The sequence below is a fragment of the Anthonomus grandis genome, chromosome 6, assembly GCF_022605725.1.
Source record: "Anthonomus grandis grandis chromosome 6, icAntGran1.3, whole genome shotgun sequence".
Taxonomy (NCBI): Eukaryota; Metazoa; Arthropoda; class Insecta; order Coleoptera; family Curculionidae; genus Anthonomus; species Anthonomus grandis.
The window spans coordinates 21,068,397-21,086,333 of record NC_065551.1 but is presented as its reverse complement, the minus strand read 5'-3'; the positions used below and the strand labels follow the sequence as shown (position 1 = coordinate 21,086,333).

General features: G+C 30.3%; 1 protein-coding gene across 9 annotated transcripts in view; it reads left to right on the top strand.

Moving 5' to 3' along the window:
* LOC126737802 (apoptosis-stimulating of p53 protein 1) overlaps positions 1–17,937 on the top strand; it is a 413,921-nt gene that overhangs the window by 337,992 nt on the left and 57,992 nt on the right. For all 9 annotated transcript variants that reach the window (XM_050442856.1, XM_050442857.1, XM_050442858.1 and 6 more), the window contains one exon: positions 1,778–1,959. In XM_050442856.1, the coding sequence (XP_050298813.1) occupies positions 1,778–1,959 (182 nt within the window). The remainder of the gene's footprint in view (positions 1–1,777; positions 1,960–17,937) is intronic.

Here is a 17,937-nt window from a genome sequence, read left to right as displayed (position 1 = left end):
GAGACTAGAGGAGAGCTCAAAAAAAGCCAACAAATAATTTACAATCATTTACATTTTAAGTAAAAATTCAACCACATTCGATACATAAAACAACCGTAACGTTGTTAAAATAAATTACTTTCCCTTTCCGTTTTCCTTCCATTTTCAGAACTGAACTTGCATCTGTCGACTATGGTGGATTTCTATATTTTCTTTTGTTTGAGTTTAATTTGCCTTATTACTGTGGCTCAAGTACGTTATTCCTCATTTAAGAAAGAAATAACTGTTTTTATTCTTTATGGTAAAAGTAGGTTTGAACAAATGACATGATTCTGTGTATTCTTATGAAAACCCCTTTCTTTTAAAGGTGATAATACTTTTATTATTTGTCAAGTAATCATTATTATTGCTATTTTCAATTTTCTTATTTAACATTTTATTGTTGAGCCCGGTTTGTTTAATTTTTACCACTTTTTATGGACAGTAAAGATGGAAATGGATGAGGATGAAGATTAAGAATTTTTTGGAAGATTTAAAGGAACTTTCCTTCTGAATTACTACATCTCTTAAGGGCCTTCTTTTTAAATAATTCAAAAAAGACAAACACTGTATTTATTTTATAATTTAATTATTTAATGAAAATATAAATTATATGGTTTGTTTTGCCACGCATAACATTCGCTGATAAAAATTCAAACCGAGATAATTCTTTTTTGCCTTTTTTAAGCTTAATATTGATTTTGTTGTAGTCGCATTTACCGTCGAAGAATTCTTAGATACTAAACAGCCATCTTACATAAGCTATCATTTTGTTTCCTTTTTTTTCAGATTTGCTTTATCTAACTTTTCGTTTTGATTTGGGTTTGTTCAGTGTTCATCACTTTGAGTTACAGAAAAATAATAAAATTCGATATTTTTCTCATTATTTTTGGTATATTCAAAGGAATAACTGCACCTGGTGCAATTGCCGTTTAATATCGGGAATAAAAAAGAAAACCCGCCTGAATTAATTAAAAGCGTTTTCCCTTCATTTTCAGAATTTAAATATCATTTCCCGACTATGGCAAATTTTTTATTTTTACTTTTTTTTGTTTGCTTTATAACTATTATTATTATTAACTATATTTTATGTATGTTTTCCCTTATTTAGCATATTACTGACTTTGTTCTCTATAATTAAAAACTTTTTTTCATTAAACGTGACTCGATTTTATGTAATCCTTTAACAATGCTCTAGTTCTTTTTAAAAAACCTATGTTTCACCCTTATAGGAGTTAAATAATAATACATTTATTACCTTCTAAGTTAGCATTAGCATAGCACTTTCCTTATTTAATTCCCCTTTTTTTAAGTTGGGCCTGTTCAGTATTCGTCCCTTTCAGTTTTAGGAAAAAATGAAAATTCAGTTTTTTTCCAGCAATTTATGACTATTTTAGAGAAATTTTCCTTCTCAATGACTGCACCTAGCATAATTGCCCTTTAATTTCAGAAATAAATAGAAATATCGAGACTAAAGAAAAGCGCGAAAATGAAAATTCAACCGAAATTAATTAAAAATTATTTACGTTTTGAGCAAAGATTCAACCACATTGAACACAAATACCACCGTTACGTTATTAAAATAAATTACTTTCCTTTTCCGGTTTCCGTTCGTTTTCAGAAGTTAAATTATATTTCTCGACTGTGGCGGATTTTTAATTTTTATATTTGTTGTTGCTCGACTTAAATTTGTCTCATTAAACTAGTTCAAGCATTTCTTTTCCTTATTTAGAAAATAAATAAGAAGTTTTTTTTTCAGCAAGTGACCTTGATTCGATACGAGCCCTTTTTAATGAAAAGGAGAAGGAGTTATCATTGGCAGTGGCCAAGGTGGAGGAGCTGACGAGGCAACTGGAGGAATTAAGAAGAGGGAGGACAACTACTAGAGATCCTCCTCCAGCATCTGCATTGGAACTAGATAAATTGAGAAGGGAATTAATGGTGAGTATTATTTTATCATAATAATATTCAGTATCATTAACGGTCTATAAAATTAATACGTTGTAAGTCTATAAGATTTTAAGGATCTAACAAAATTAGATCGGCCGAACAGATTTCTCCTTACATATAAATTGATTTAAAGTCTCTATGGCCGTAATAAGGAAAATCAAAGTAAAAATCTTCAAATATACGAGAAAATGGTGACCCATTTCGAGTTTTCCTGTTGCTCATCGATTTCTTATTTAATAAAGGCAAGACACCGAAAAAAAGCGATATTTGTTCTTTAAAGGCGACACATAAAAGGACAAGGATGCGTATCATCAATAAAGTTTTACCGAGAAGTTTCATTCCTGTCGGCGATAACATTTGGCCTTATCATTGGAATAAATGAAATTCCAATTTTTTTTTTCTGGTTCTTTTTGTTTAAACGGCGAAGTTGTGAAAGTCGAATTTAATTTTGAAGGAAATATTGGCATTTTTATTTTTTTTTCTCAAGATCGTAGGGATTTTTGTATCGGGTCTTTTGGATTTACTTTCTTTTAAATCACTGAATTGAATACAAGTTTCTTTTGATTATTTTTCTTACATTTAAAACTTATCGTTCATTTTTTATTTTTTCATTTAGGTACATGGACTTATAAATTATTCTTGGGCGTTTTTTAATTTAACTTCCAAACTACTTAGGATGATTTTTTAATTTTTTTACAGGTGGGTTCTATGTAGATCACCTTTATATAAGAGAAACTTATGCGTAGCCTAAATTGGCATAATTACAACAATTATAGGATTACGTTAATTTTTTTACTCCTTTTGTCTTATTTGAGCTTTTTTCAGAATTTAGGCGCGGAATTAAGGAGCACTTTAAAACTAGTTTATGTATTTAAGGTACTGTAGTAATTTTTATGGATATTGTACTTTTCAAGCTAGAACCCGTTTTATCCACCAAGAGCCGATACTTCAAATCAAATTTAAGGTTTGTGGAATAAATTGAAAACTTTATTTTTTTTAGTTCATTTTGTATCTAGTTTTGCCACATAACATGCAAACTTTTTAAGATAGTTATGTAATTTTCTTGAGGTACTCTAGTGCGCTGTTAAGATATTCTCTGTATAAAAAAAATTAATATTAATTCTAAAATTAGACAAATCATAACAATTTTAATTGTGAAGTAATTTTTGTCACAAAAATTTTTAGGTCGAGGTACTTTACTAAATAGGGTTTTTTTAAAGAAGTTATGTCGTATGTAATTTATAATTATAAATATAATTTTGGTAGGTACAGTAACCCTGTATCTACCCCATTTATTATCTAAGTATCTAATATACACACAAAAGAAAAAAAAATTAAAGCTTAACTAAACTAATATATCCAAAGTGTTTATCCCAATCAAAAAATTTACTATGAAATCCAGACAAATTTACAATATTCCAAACTAATAAATAACAGCGACTCACCTAGATGACTTAACACCTGTATGTGTAGTACTGTTATCCAATAAACAATAAATAAAATAAAATTATAAGAAATATCACAATTTCCAATAAAAATTTAACCAAATTTAAATTAAATACCTAATAATATATTCAAGTTATATAAAAATAATTTCTAAAACCACCAGGCTTCAAAATTTGCATACCTACTTATTTAACACTTGCAAACTTAAACTTACATCTAAAAGAGTATTTTAAAACTTTCTATGTTTTCAAAAATATATAATCGAAATTTTTTCTTAAAAACAAAATTTTGTTGGCAATTTTTGATTTCAAAGGGAATAAGATTATTTATTTTGGGTGCAAAATTATTAACAAATCTCAAGTTTGCATTAGTATTACTTTTAGGTAATTCTGTAAAATTATTGGTTTTATTTCTTGTTTCATACTAATGATTTACATATTTTTTCAATTCACAATTTTTATATACAAAAATTTTTATCTCAAGATGTATAAAGACCGTACATCAAAAATAGTTTTAGAGTATAACAACCTCGTAGGGTAAAGCCTATTTTTTCTATAAATTACCTTAAGTAAATAATTTTGTACAACATTCAACGAACTCGATGTACTCTTACATACATACCACCTCATACAATAATACTATATCTTAATAAGGATTCTATAAGAGATTTATATACAGATAACAAAAGGTTTTAATTTAAAATGTTTCTTAAGACATAAAATTTATTTACTTACTTATTACATAATATTAATTATTTTTCTAATATATGGTATTAGTTTTTCTACCTGATTTCCCATTTCAGATGTCTGATGCCCAAGTATTTTATTTTTGAAACCTCTTTAATTTCTTGGTTTGAGTTTTCCACTTTTATGCTATTAAAATCCGGATGGTTTGCCAATGTTATAGAGAATGCCATGTAATTTGTTTTGTTTAGATTAAAAGTCAATTTAAAAGCAATTTTGTACTACTATAGTTGTGGTTTTACTTTTTATTTATTTATTTTATTTTATTTTTATTTTATTTACGCCATTCAACAGAAATATATCCAATTACTGAATGGGAAAAAAAATACATTTACAATCAATAACAATAAGGAAATGCTTAAAAAGAAAAACAATGAGAAAAGTAAAGAAAAAAAAACAAAGTGTTACTAAGAATAGTGTACTTTTTTGATATCTGCTATGCTGAAAGAAACAACATTACATCTAGCAGTATTTAGAGGCAGGTTATTATTTTTACACCATGCATTAAGTTTGTTTAAGTCACTTTGAAGTAAAATACAGTCCAAAATGCTGTTAATTCTATAAAAAACTTTTTTATCGTCCGCGTATAATAGACTATTTACAGAAAGTTCATCAGATATTTTATTAATAAATGAGTTGAAAAAAAGCGGTCCCCAAATTAAGCCCTGTGGGACTCCAGAGGCGGCAGCAATCTTTGCCGAGCTTCGACCATAGCATTCTACGTACTAGGGGCGGTCACTCAAGTAGGATCTAAAAAGATTCGTTAGGCCGGAATAAAATCCATAAATTCGATCGAAGTTGTTAACGAGAATGCCATGGTCAAGTCGGTTAAAGGCCTTAGAAAAGTCCGTATATATGACGTCGACTTGAGAGTTGTTATTTATTGATTCAGTTATAAATTCAGTAAGAGAAACTAGATTTGTTGTGGTAGACCTGCCCTTCATAAAACCGTATTGTCTACTGTCAATCAGATGTTTCATTGTTGGATATAGAGCAGTATGCAGAACACGTTCAAAACATTTAGAAAAGTTATTAGAAAATTATTGTTATAGGGCGATAGTTTTCTATAAGATTTTTGTCACTCTTTTTGTGTACAGGGATAATTTTAGATATTTTCCAAAGATCAGGAAAGCTTTCTTATTTTAACGCTAAATTAAAAAGGAAAGTTAATGGTTTAACAAAAGCTATGGCACAATCATAGAGAAGGAAAGCAGGAATTTTGTCGGGTCTAACAGTTGCTTTTGGTTTAATCGTTTTAAGAGCTCGTAATACTTCATCTTCCGTGAATCTGGATATAATGATGGTATCTGCAAATATGTTTTGAATATTGTTGCCAGGTTGTGTAGCAGTGGAAGAAATATATGCGCTTTTAAAGAAATCTGCGAATGCGTTTGCAATAGCTTGAGGATCAGACATAATCATTCTCTGTTGGTCAGTCATATTTTGAGGTAACAAATTGTTATTTTGTGAGCTTTGAATTAGCTTCCAAAAATTGTTTGGTTGGGAAAATAAATTATTTTCAAGATTAACACAGTATTGTCTGTGTGACAGTTCAATATCTTTTTTGATTTTTAATCGCAGCTCTCTAAATTTAGTTAAATCATATTGTTGATGAAAACGCTTATATTTCTTCCACGAGCTATGTTTATTTCTAATTGATTCAATAATTTCAGAGGTAAACCAGGGTGGATAAGATCGTTTGCGCCTGGCAGTTTTAGGAACACAGTTATCAAGACAATTATAAATTTTATTATAGAAAAGTTCGACGACAGAATTGAGATTATCCACAGATTCCAATATAATCCAGTTAAAGTTAAGAAAGCTCTGATATAAAATTCAGGTCAGGTCAGCTTTTTTAAAATTATAAAAAATATTTTCAACTTTACCGTTATTTATTTTTTTTGTCAAGGTTATATCTAAACTTAATCAGCAAGGCTGGATAAATATCTTCTTCTTTAACTAAGAAATCATGGCATGTCTGTACTTCACAAAGATCTGATCGAGATGTAATAACAAGATCCAGAAGCTGCCCCTGAATATTTTTAATAAAATTTATTTGTTTCCAATGAAAAAATTCTAACAAATTATTAAGTTGGTTAACTCTAAATGACGGATTAGCTCCTTTCGAATACAAAATGTACTCTGGAATATTAAAGCCTCCTCAAAACATAATTTTTGAATTGTAAAGGTTTGTTAGCGTTGAAATGTAATCAAAAACATTTTCAAAAACCTCTGAAAAACGTCCGGGTGGGATGTAAGTTAAAATAATAATAAGATTGGTGTGATTAATAATTATTTTTAGGCCAATGATTTCTATGATGCTACGCAAATCGTTAGGAAGTTAAAATCTTGGAATCGTTATACCAAGATTTTGCAGAAAAGATTAAAGCCGTGTCATCTGCGTAAGATATTATTGAGCCATTTTTGAGTTTTAAGTTAGTTAGGGTATTTATATATGTTAAAAACAATATTGGACCCAATAAGTAAATATTTCTTTGGGTCCAATACTTCTTGAGCTAGAGTTACTCACAAAAAACTATTGCTTATTAGATATTCGGCTTTTAGAGTAAATTAAGAACGTTTTATTCCAACGGAACCATCTGCAAGTTATAGGCATCAATTTTGACAAGATATGGCATTTTTGCGGGCCAATTTAGAGCTGAAGAAAATCAGCAAAAATGAGATATTGGTGAATTTTCAAAGTATGCTCATTGCTACAAATTGACTCATATCCCATCTTAAGTACTAACTTAACGAAACTACTAAGTTTCGTGAGGTTTGGGCTGAGAATCTGACTTTGGTATAGTTTGTTCGGTATAGAGAAAATTTTCGGGGAAAAAATCCATACTATGTTCTACTGAAGGCCAGTTCAAAACTTGGGACAAAAAAAAATGTTTTATTCAGTAATGCTCATTAGATAAGGATGGAGTTTTTAAAATAAAATAAGAAGAAAGTTAGATTTTTTATATTATTTTTAAGCCTGGCAGCTTATATGGAAATAATATACTTCTTAAGGTATGTTTATAATGTCTTCTAAATTTCTTTCAAAATCTAAGTTATTTTCCAGATCAATGTAACTCTTAGGTATTTTGCCTGCAGTTTCTAAAATTTTTGGACGAATTATTTATAATCAGATGTCTAATTATTTTTAGTCTTATATTACCGAATACAGTAATAGCATAAAATATACATAGGGTATTGGTGTGGTCGGATTTCTCTAAAACGTTTGATACCATCGAACATAATTTGTTGTGTGTAAGGCTTAAATACTTTGGTTCTATAATATTGGTTATTTGGTTATATTATTTGTTTATTCACAGTTCGCGTTCATTTGCGTTCACAGATTTGCTTTAAACATCATATTTATCAAATAGATATCAAAAAAATCAGTCATCGATAAACAACAGTCTAATGAGCTAAGTATTACTTGCAGTATCTCTCAATTTTAGGACCTTTACTCTTTATAACTTATACTGTAAATATTTTAAATTCCCTTAAGTATTGTAAGCTACGCATTTGCTATCTAGACGCCCAAGTTTTCCATTAAAAGACCAATTTACGATTTTTTTAAGAAATTTTTATAATAAGCGAAATACGGTAAACTAGCTACGTAAAGTTAATAAAAAGTTACGTATACAGTTATGCAACTCTCTATGCGACAAAATGCATTTTAATTATAATGACTCAGTTTATGCATTTTTTCTAGATTTAAAAGTATGAGGTTTGTCTAGGGACTATTGGACGAAAATTTAAATATGCATACATTTTTACTGGGATATTGGATGGCTTAAAATGGATATGTGCAGAATCTGACCATATTTTTAATAAAAATAGTTGAGAACTCCTTGAGAATATTTTCCTGCCTGCCTTAAAGAAATATTATTTTTTTCGTAAAACTTGAAAATTAGGTTTAATAATAAGATTTCAAATTTTACCTTATCACAGCGCCATGTACTGGATGTCTTTTTCTTATATCGCAGCTAAATTTTTTATACTCACTGACATAAGAAGTGTTAATAACCCAGAAGGAATATTTTTTCCAACTTAATAACTATATTTAAAGATTAAATTCATAGGCCAACATAATGACTATTCAGGGTGTCTGAGACCAAACAGCCCAACCTGAAAATCTTAAAAAATAAATTGTTTAGCCAAAAACGATCGAACACGTGAAATTTAATATTGAGAGGGACATTAATTGACAGAAATTGCGTTTTTCTGATGTCGTTCCTTCACCTCTCTTACCCGAGTCACCATGTCAATTTTTAAATGGGAATAGGAGACGAGTGATACCTTGAATTAAAGTTTATTTTATTCTATATACATGTATCAACTATTATATAAGTAATTATCCGGAAAAAATGGTAAATCATACCTATGTAATGGATTTGATGAGACATACCATGCCTACAAAATCAAACTAGTATATGAGTTTAATGAAGATGATTTTAATCGTTGTGTTCAAATTTGTGAGTACTTAAGTGATTAAGCTTAAATCGTAAGAAAAATTCGCTGTACAGTGACTGTTTCTCGGATGAATACTCCTTTTATTTACATGGTGAAGTAAATAGACACTGTCGATACTGAAGCGACACTAATCCTGATTTATTTCGAGAATCGTATGCGCTGGTATCCTGTAAGATCATAATGTTGAATCTTTTTTGTTAATACAAATCTAAATGCTAAAAATTACTTGGAACTTCTGAAGAACGCCATCAATCCCAGAACACTAAGTTACTAGAACAAGATGATAATTTTCTAGAAAATGAACTGATGTTTCAATAAGATGGGCAGTTCGTTATTTTTTCAACGACGTATTTCCTGAACGATGGATTGGCTAGAGGGAAAACGTAGAATGGCCTGCTAGATCTCCCGATCTTACCCCTTTGAATTTTTTTATGGGGTCATCTAAAAACCAAAGTCTTTGCCACAAACTTTGACTCTTTTGAATATCTTCGAAATAGAATTGTTAACTAATGTCTATTAATAGTGCCCGTAATTTTTGCTAGTATGCACCGACATTTTAAACAACAACTGTATTTTTGTATGCATGTTACAGAGACTATTTTCCACATTTAATAAAATAGGTATTAGATACTTTTTCTTTTTGTCATTTTAAATAAGGTTTATTTTTCTATTCCTATGTATTTATATTTTTTGAGAACGAATTAATAAAATAAGAACATCTTAGAACAAGGCTAGAATTAGTTTTGCCGTGTGTTGTTTGCTTGCAACATCTCTGGTGCAAAGATGCCAAATACTTGTAATGTAAAAATGGCAAAAAAACATACTTTAAATTATCATAAAAATTTGTCACTTTTTATTTGTCTAATTAAATAAGAAGCATTTTTTTTCATAAAATATGATAAGATACTCTATAAAGAAGTCAATATTCAAAATTAAATGAATGTAGATAACGTCCATATATGTACTAGAGAAAAAGGCAACTACATCGCAACGCCGTTCGATTGCATTATTGATGACACCGAGACAAGTAATCTTTACCAGTGAAAAATATTTACATAATAAATATTTATTATTAATAGATTATGCTTTAAATTATAAACAATATTACCGTTTATGAACTCTTTATGCGTTTTTTTTAACGTACTTCATTAGAGTAATGCTACTTGTCTAATAAAAAGCATTTTTATGAAAATTAAATATTTTATGATTATTATAGATTTCTTAATAAACTTTTATTATTTTACGTTTATGACGACGAGTGTCCCTTGACATGATGTTATGACAATATCGGTATTTTAAGTTTTTACTTTTTTTTGAGTGTTTTGAGGTTGTTTTTTGGTGAGTTTATAAAGTTTTTGTAACGTTTTGTTGTCTTTTTGAAATATATTTTAATTTTAGTACTTTATTTAATGATTGTTTCTTTTATTTAATTTTTTTAGGTGAATAATTTTGGTTTTTAAAAATGCTTAAGAAAATCAATTGAATTTTTTCATTTTTTTTTTGGAAAGCTGTTGCAAAAGATCATCCAAAAAAAGTTAAATTTTAATTTCTTTGAAGTCTTTAATTTTTATCAATTTATTAGAAATTTACCATTTTTTTGCCTTTTTATTTGCCTAAAACTCAAAGGTCAGGCATCAAACATGGTATAACCATCTCAATTTACCATATTAACAAATTTAAAATAATGTATAGGTATGGAAAAAATATCCTTAATTAACCAGGAAAATACTCTTTCAACCATTTTTCAGCTATTCCTAAAAATATTATAAACTACTTCTGTACCTTGAGTAGCATAAATAAAAGGATTAAAGTGCTTTTTAAAATCAAAAATTACTTAATTACCTAGATACATATAAAATTACCTAAAAATATTAAAATTATTCTCTTATTTCAGTTGCTTGAAAAAAAGAAAAATTTTATTAAGTACATGAAAAAATAATTAAAAAAGCCAAAACATCCTTAAGATAATTACTTACTTAAGAGTTACATTTTCTTAATAATAATATTTTTTCTTTATTAGCCTAATAGCTATACAGAAAAGCCAAAAAAATAAGGACAATAAAATATTTTTACATATTTAGTTAAACTTAAAGCCACAAAAAATATTCAATTTTAACACCTTGTACAAAAACTATCAATTCATTACTTTTTATTAATCAATTAATTTTCATTAATTTAATTCAATTTTTACATTTTTATATGTTGCTATACCATATTCGATGTATTTTATTACTTTATGTTGACTGTAAAAATTTGGATTAATCTTTTAAAACTAATTTAATGAAATAGGTTTTCAAAAAACAATTCACGAAAGGAAAACTTTTTTAACCGATTGATTGAATTTTTCCACTTTATAGTCGTAGTCGTAGCAGTTCGCAAAGACACTGAAATGACTCAACCTTTTTCTTTTTTTAACCAAAAACTAAAGAAAATAACAAATACGAACATAAGCACAAAGCCCTTTATCATTTTAAATTTTTTAGAAGCGGTTTTAGAAATAAGAATGTTAATAATTTTTTTTTGCTTTGAAGTTGTTATTTTTACTTAGAATAACATATAACTATTTTTACTTTGTATTTTTAATCCAAAACCCAATAGCAATAAGTCAAATTAACATTATTATACAGATCGTGTTATCGTGAGCTACGTATTACCCAAAATAATGGCAACACCGCGGCTTGCAGGCGGCAGAATTTTTCGTTTTTATTTTTTGAACCGGGAGTCAGCAGACCTCACTTTGCTGTGTTACTGCACGTTGCATTAATAATTTTTGATCGTTATTCTCGTGTTTTTTTCACTATGGCTGTTTATACCGCTTCCGAAAGAGTTCAACTAATTAAATGGTTTTATGGAGGCAATTCGGCAGTACAATGTAGAGATTTGTTCTCAGGGAAATTTGAGAATAGACCGATTCCTTGTGCAAAAACGGTTTTAAATGCGGTCACAAATTTTGAGACGTCTTTTTGTCTTCAAGATTGTAAAAAATGCCACACAAAACGTCAAGAACCACTTGTTGAAGTGGTCCAGGATATAGAACGGCGGGAAAAATTGGTTTACAGTACCCTAGAACTTGATTCGACACGGTCATAGAGCAATAAAACTGTTGCTCGTATCTGGAAAAAATATGGGTACAAATGTTTCAAGTATTCAAAAACTCAGGAAATATTTCCTGAAGACCAGTGGCGAAGAATGGAATTTTGTAAAACCATGATGGAAAAGGCAAATGGAAACGAATATTTTTTAAAAAATATTTTGTTTTCTGATGAATCTTCTTTTCCATTACATGGCAAACACAATCCTTCCATTATTCGTTATTGGTCTCAGGAAAACGAGCACAAAAGTTTTCAGTTTCGTATCCAGTATCCTCAGAAATTAAATGTTTGGGCAGGTATTTTGGGCGACAATGTTATAGGGCCATTTTTTATTGATGGCACTTTAAACGCCCAAAAGTACCTTAAGTTGCTGCAAAACCAAGTTCTTCCTGCCATTCAATTCCTACCTGATATATGTGTACCTGGGATCGAATTATTTTCAGCAAGATGGCTATCCTGCTCATAACGCGGCTAGGGTAAAAGAATTTTTAACAAATACTTTTCCTAACCGCCTTATTAATGGGACTGGCGATATTAAATGTCCTCCTAGATCTCCAAATTTGTCTCCAAATGACTTTTGCCTGTGGGGTTACCCTAAACAGACCATTTACAAGCATGAATTTAGTAGGCCAACAAATTTAGAGGAGTTACGAAATAAAGTGTCGAAGGTGCCAATTCCATTTTACCTGAAACTCTTTTGGAGGTGCGAAATAGCTTTTACGATAGGTTAAGTTTTTGTTTAGCGAAAGAAGGCGGTTTATTTGAGTCTTTTATTTAAAAAATGATATGTTGTTAAGTTTGTTTATTAGAGTTTTATTTCTGATTTTTTATTATATTTTTATCAGATGTATATTTTATTTTTTATTAGAATAACGCTTTAATTTTCATTATGCAAAACACAGCATATTAAACATTTTAAGATTACAATTCTATGCGGGTTTTACACATTGTCATGTCTGTAAAACCAACACCACCGAAATAAGATAATACAGCGAAGCCCCGCGGCCTTCTTTATTTCGGTGGTGTTGGTAAAACCCCCATTAGAATAAATTTTTAAAAATGCCTGGATTTTCGCGTAATATTTTGGGACATTTTGTCGCGCCTCCCACGTCAGATGTTTACTAATCCCGTCCTCGGGCCGGCCGGGGAGGTGCTCTGTCACAGGCACTCCTACACGCGCAACGTTGCAAAATTTCGCCTCTATGCGGTTTTCTATAAGTAACGAACGAAAACACAATCTGTATGTGTTGCTATATAGCTAAAAATTTCCTCTTTTAAAAATGCGTGTAAACTTGACATTAGAGAATCGATGAATGTGTTTATAAACAAAGTGACCCCCTTGCCCCTGTGCGCATGTTGAACTCAAAAACAAAGTTGTTATTTACTTATTCTAGCCTTTCAATGTACTAAAAAGAAAATAAAAATATGACTATGTAGAGAATAAAAACCTTTTATAAAACCTGTCACTAAAGTACTTACAAATTCGCATCACAAAAAAATTGACAGGGAGGCTCTGGGGGTGAGAAGAAGACGTCAGAGAAACGCAATTTCTGTCAATAAATGTCTCCCTCAATATTAAATTTGACGTGTTTGGCCGTTTTTGGCTAAACAATATGTTGTTATATGAGCCTTCTTATAACCTCAATATCATCAAAATTTGAGAAAATAAAAAAAACACCAAGTCACGTGTTTCGCTTTAGCTGGTGTATCAGGCATTTAAAAACCATACACAATCTTCAGTCTCGTCAATGTGTGAGACCGTGACTTTGTGTTTTCTGTTTTCATCAATTTTGTATGTTGGTCTCTTTGAGAAGAACGTATAAGATTTTTGGATTCAGTCAATATCATATCATCAGTCAACTTTTAAGGTAAAATTAACCCTTAAAATATTTTCTTACTTTACAATTACTAGTTCAGTAAAGCTAGACTGGGTTTTTTTCTTTTTTTACGCCTCTATACAGGGTGTCAATTTGAAAAGGTACCACCCTTTATATTTCTGCCCCTGTATAAAATTAAAAAAATTTCAAAAATACGTCAAATTTATTTTTGAGGGGGACATTTTTTAGGTTATCAAATACAATCAAATTGCAGCAGCTCTCTGGCGGAGGCGAACATAACCTCTAAAATCTTAAATGGAAAGGGAAGCTCGAGTGATACCTTATTTTAAAGGTCTTTTAATTACTTTTTCAAAGATACCACCATTTATCTTTTTGTTAATATTTTATAAGAAACAAGTTAAAACTGTAAAGATATTTTTTAAGTAATAACTATAATATTGTAATGAAGTAGAACATAAAAAAGTAATAAAAAGTAACTTAATTTATTAAATGTTTAAAATGTCGTCCATTCTTCCAAACAGTAATAAAGTGCGCTTTCAAACTCCTTTCTTAATCAAAAGGTCGACTATGTGGTATTTTTAAAAAGGCAATTAAAAGACATTTCGAATGAGGTATCAGTCGACTTTTTCCATTTAATATTTTAGAGGTTATATCGGCCCTCGTCAGGAAGCTGCTGCAATTTATTTGAAAACTAACCTACAAAATGTCCCCCTCAGAATAAATTTGACGTGTTTTTGGAAATTTTTAAATTATATACAGGGGCAGAAATATAGAGCATTTAAGGATTAAGAGCATAAGGCATTTATAATTCATTTATTTATTTAAATCCCTATAAAACACTTTCTGCTATTATTAGATATTACGTAACCGTCCTTCTTTTTATGTCCACCTCAATAATTTCTCAAAATTGTTTTTCGAGTTCAGTTTCATTATCTTACAGCATTAATGTTTAACAATTCCGGTTTTGCGTATAAATGAACCTCTTGACCCTATTTAACATTCTGTAAAGGCAGTAATATATTATTTTCTGCTCCCGGCTCTTTCTCCGAGGGCAAAATTCTATTAACTTTACCAGAAAACAGATGCTCCTTATTTGTTTTACAAGAGGTGAATAATAAGGACATTGCCATAATAATAGCCTAGGGGCTTTAAGAGGGTTTTAACAGCCGGATGGCCAGAGGGGAGAATAGCGGATTTTAAGCCACCCTGTATATAGTTCTATGGTTTGCAGTGCATTGTCTTTAAAGTGCCATTAGGAAAAAGCCTTTTAACTCAGACTACATATAGTAGTGTTCCTCGAGAGTAAAAGAGATAATGTACTATAAGACCATAATGCATTTATGGTAAAATCCTGACTCCCTATTACAGGCTAATATTTGGCATCTAAAAGCTAAAAGGGCTAGTTACAAAATTAGGTTATATGTTAGGGTTTCATCACTCTGCACTATAATGCCTTCATTCGCCTTACATTTTGCTTTTAACGGCTGCAGAGCACATTTTTTTCGGGAGCATAAAAGGGCCTTTTTGAAGAATTACTGCGCTTACATGATTTATTTAGGCGCTACTAACTCTAAGAATTAAAGCAGGTAAAAGGTACAGTCGAAAATGAATTTTTAATTTGCATTAGTTTGACATTTTTGCTTTAAACCAGAATTGCAAAATTAATTGGAAAAACTCACATTAAAGTTGCTTGAATGTTATCTCTTTGGCCCCTTTTCAAAATACTTACATTGCGAAATTAAAAACTAATAAATGTTTAATAACGCTTCAAAGTATTTTTTGGCAGGACGAAAAGCAATTATGTTTTGTTTATGCAACAAAGCCATCATTTATACTTCACGCGAAACTTTAATTTAAAACTGAAAAGCGCTACGGAATCAATTAAGAAGTTAATTAGTTTTTTTTCCATATAAACGGGACGTCGAGTGGTTCCAACAGGATAATTAGAGTTTCAACCCTTAATGAGTACCGTGCAAATTGAACAGTTATTTAATTTTTTACTTGCAATTAACAGGGCAAATTTACTTTAACGTTAAATTTAATTCTTCATTTTAATTGGTAATTTGATGTAATTATATGTTAACAATTCAGTGTAGTTCAGATTTATATTATTTTACAATAAATGATAATTAAATTAAAAGTTTTTTATACAGCGTGTCCCGGTTCATGTAGGAAATCTCTCGGATCCAGGTAGAACATCGAAAAATAATACCGAACGTTCCTATAAAAAAAATTCCTACAGGCCTTCTTTACGAATATACAGCCTCCTAAAGGACGCTGCTGGAAATTGGTTTTTCATAAATTACTTTTTAACTAACCTGATTTTTTAGACTACCTGACTTTCCGATAAATAAGTACCTGACTTATTTATCGGAATTTTTTAATTTTTGAACGCATTATTGTGACAAACGTTGCTAAACTCCAAATTTAGCAAATACCCTATCATTTAAACCTAATCTTTGTCAACATATTCATCCTTTATTTGATAATTTTTTTTAATTTTTGTATTTTTTGGTAACTTTTAATTTATATTACGTCACAATATGGAGTTTACTTTTATTGAGTATGCAGATGTGCATCTTATGTATGGTCTGGCGTCTTGCAATGCATTGAAAGCAAAAAGATTGTACGAAGAAAGATTTCCCAATCGCATTATTCCGGATCAGAAAACATTTCAACGTGTTGATCAACATCTAAGGGAAACTGGTAGGTTTCTGTTTTCCACTTAATGAGGTAATACTATTAAATTTCCTTAATGCAATTTTAGGATGTTTAAAAAAAAAAAGAATAATGGTGGTCGGAGGAGAACAGCACGTACAGTGCAATTGGAAGAAAATATTTTAGACGCTGTAGCTGACACTCCTACAACGAGTACTCGAAAATTAGCCGCTCAGCTTCATTCGTCCAAAACAATTGTGCATATGGTACTTCAAGGACAACTGTTGTACCCACATCACTTAAAAAGTGCATGAACTACTGCCCAGAGATTTTGCTCCTAGAATATACTTCTCAAACTGGCTGTTAGATCAGCAGCGAAATAACCCTAACTTTATCAGCACAATTCTTTTTACGGATGAAGCAAGGTTTACCAAAAATGGAATTGAAAACTTACATAACTCACATGTATGGGCTGATGAAAATCCCCGTGATACTATTATTTCTCATCATCAACATCAATTCCAATCAATAAATATCTGGGCAGGAATTATTGGCAATTTTTTGATTGGGCCATTTGAACTGCCACCACGTTTAAACGGAGAACTTTATTTGGAGTTCCTCCAGAACAATCTTCCAGATTTATTAGAAGATTTGCCCCTTGCAACCCGCCGAGATATGTATTTTATGCATGATGGAGCCCCATCTCATTTTATGCTTGCTGTAAGACACCACTTAAATAATACTTTTGAAAACCGTTGGATAGGTAGAGGAGGACCTGTTGCTTGGCCTCCTCGGTCTCCCGATCTAACGCCATTAGATTTTTATCTATGGGGTCACCTCAAAACCTTGGCGTATTCCACCCCAGTCGATGCTCGGGAAGAACTGCTTCAAAGAATTACATTTCATTGTGATAATATAAAAAACAATCTTGGGTTATTGTGATGAGTGCAGCAGTCCTCGATATGTCGTGCCCGCGAATGTGTTAAGAGTTCACGGAGCCCACGTCGAACCTACTTATGAAGTTTTTAATAATTAATTGTTTATTGCTCGTATTGAAGAATTTAACTTTTGTTTACATGTTTGGTTTTTGGCATTTTTTTGTAAGTTGTTTTTTCTAATTTAAAAACATACACTCATCATAGGTTTTTCTTTTTATTATTTTGTAAAAGTATTTTTTAGGACACCACTGTATTTTTAGGAACATGTATTATTTTAAATTAAATGACTTACATCGAAATTTCTCTGTTCTTTAAATAACTAGCGTACTTATTTCATTAAAAAAAAATTAAAAAATAACATTGGCTCGTTTATTATTTTTTTTCTCCAAAACGGTTCATTTTATCGATAATGAACAAAAGTACCTTTTTTTTAGCCTAGTGTTCAAGGTATCCAAATTTATTTTTTTCAGACTTTAACATAGAGGGTGTTAAAAATATACGCATTAAAGTGTACAACTTAGTCCGCCCCTGGTAAAGTAAACAAGGTAAATGTATTCTAAGGATGTCATTTTAAGAGGTCCCTAATAGTGTTCATCACCTAAAATTTTTATTAAATTCTACTGGGTAGCTTAAAAGTAATTTATGAAAAACCAATTTCCAGCAGCGTTCTTTAGGAGGCTGTATCTTCATAAAGAAGGCCTGTAGGAATTTTTTCTATAGGAGCGTTCGGTATTATTTTTCGATGTTCTACTTGGATCCGAGAGATTTCTCACATGAACCGGGACAC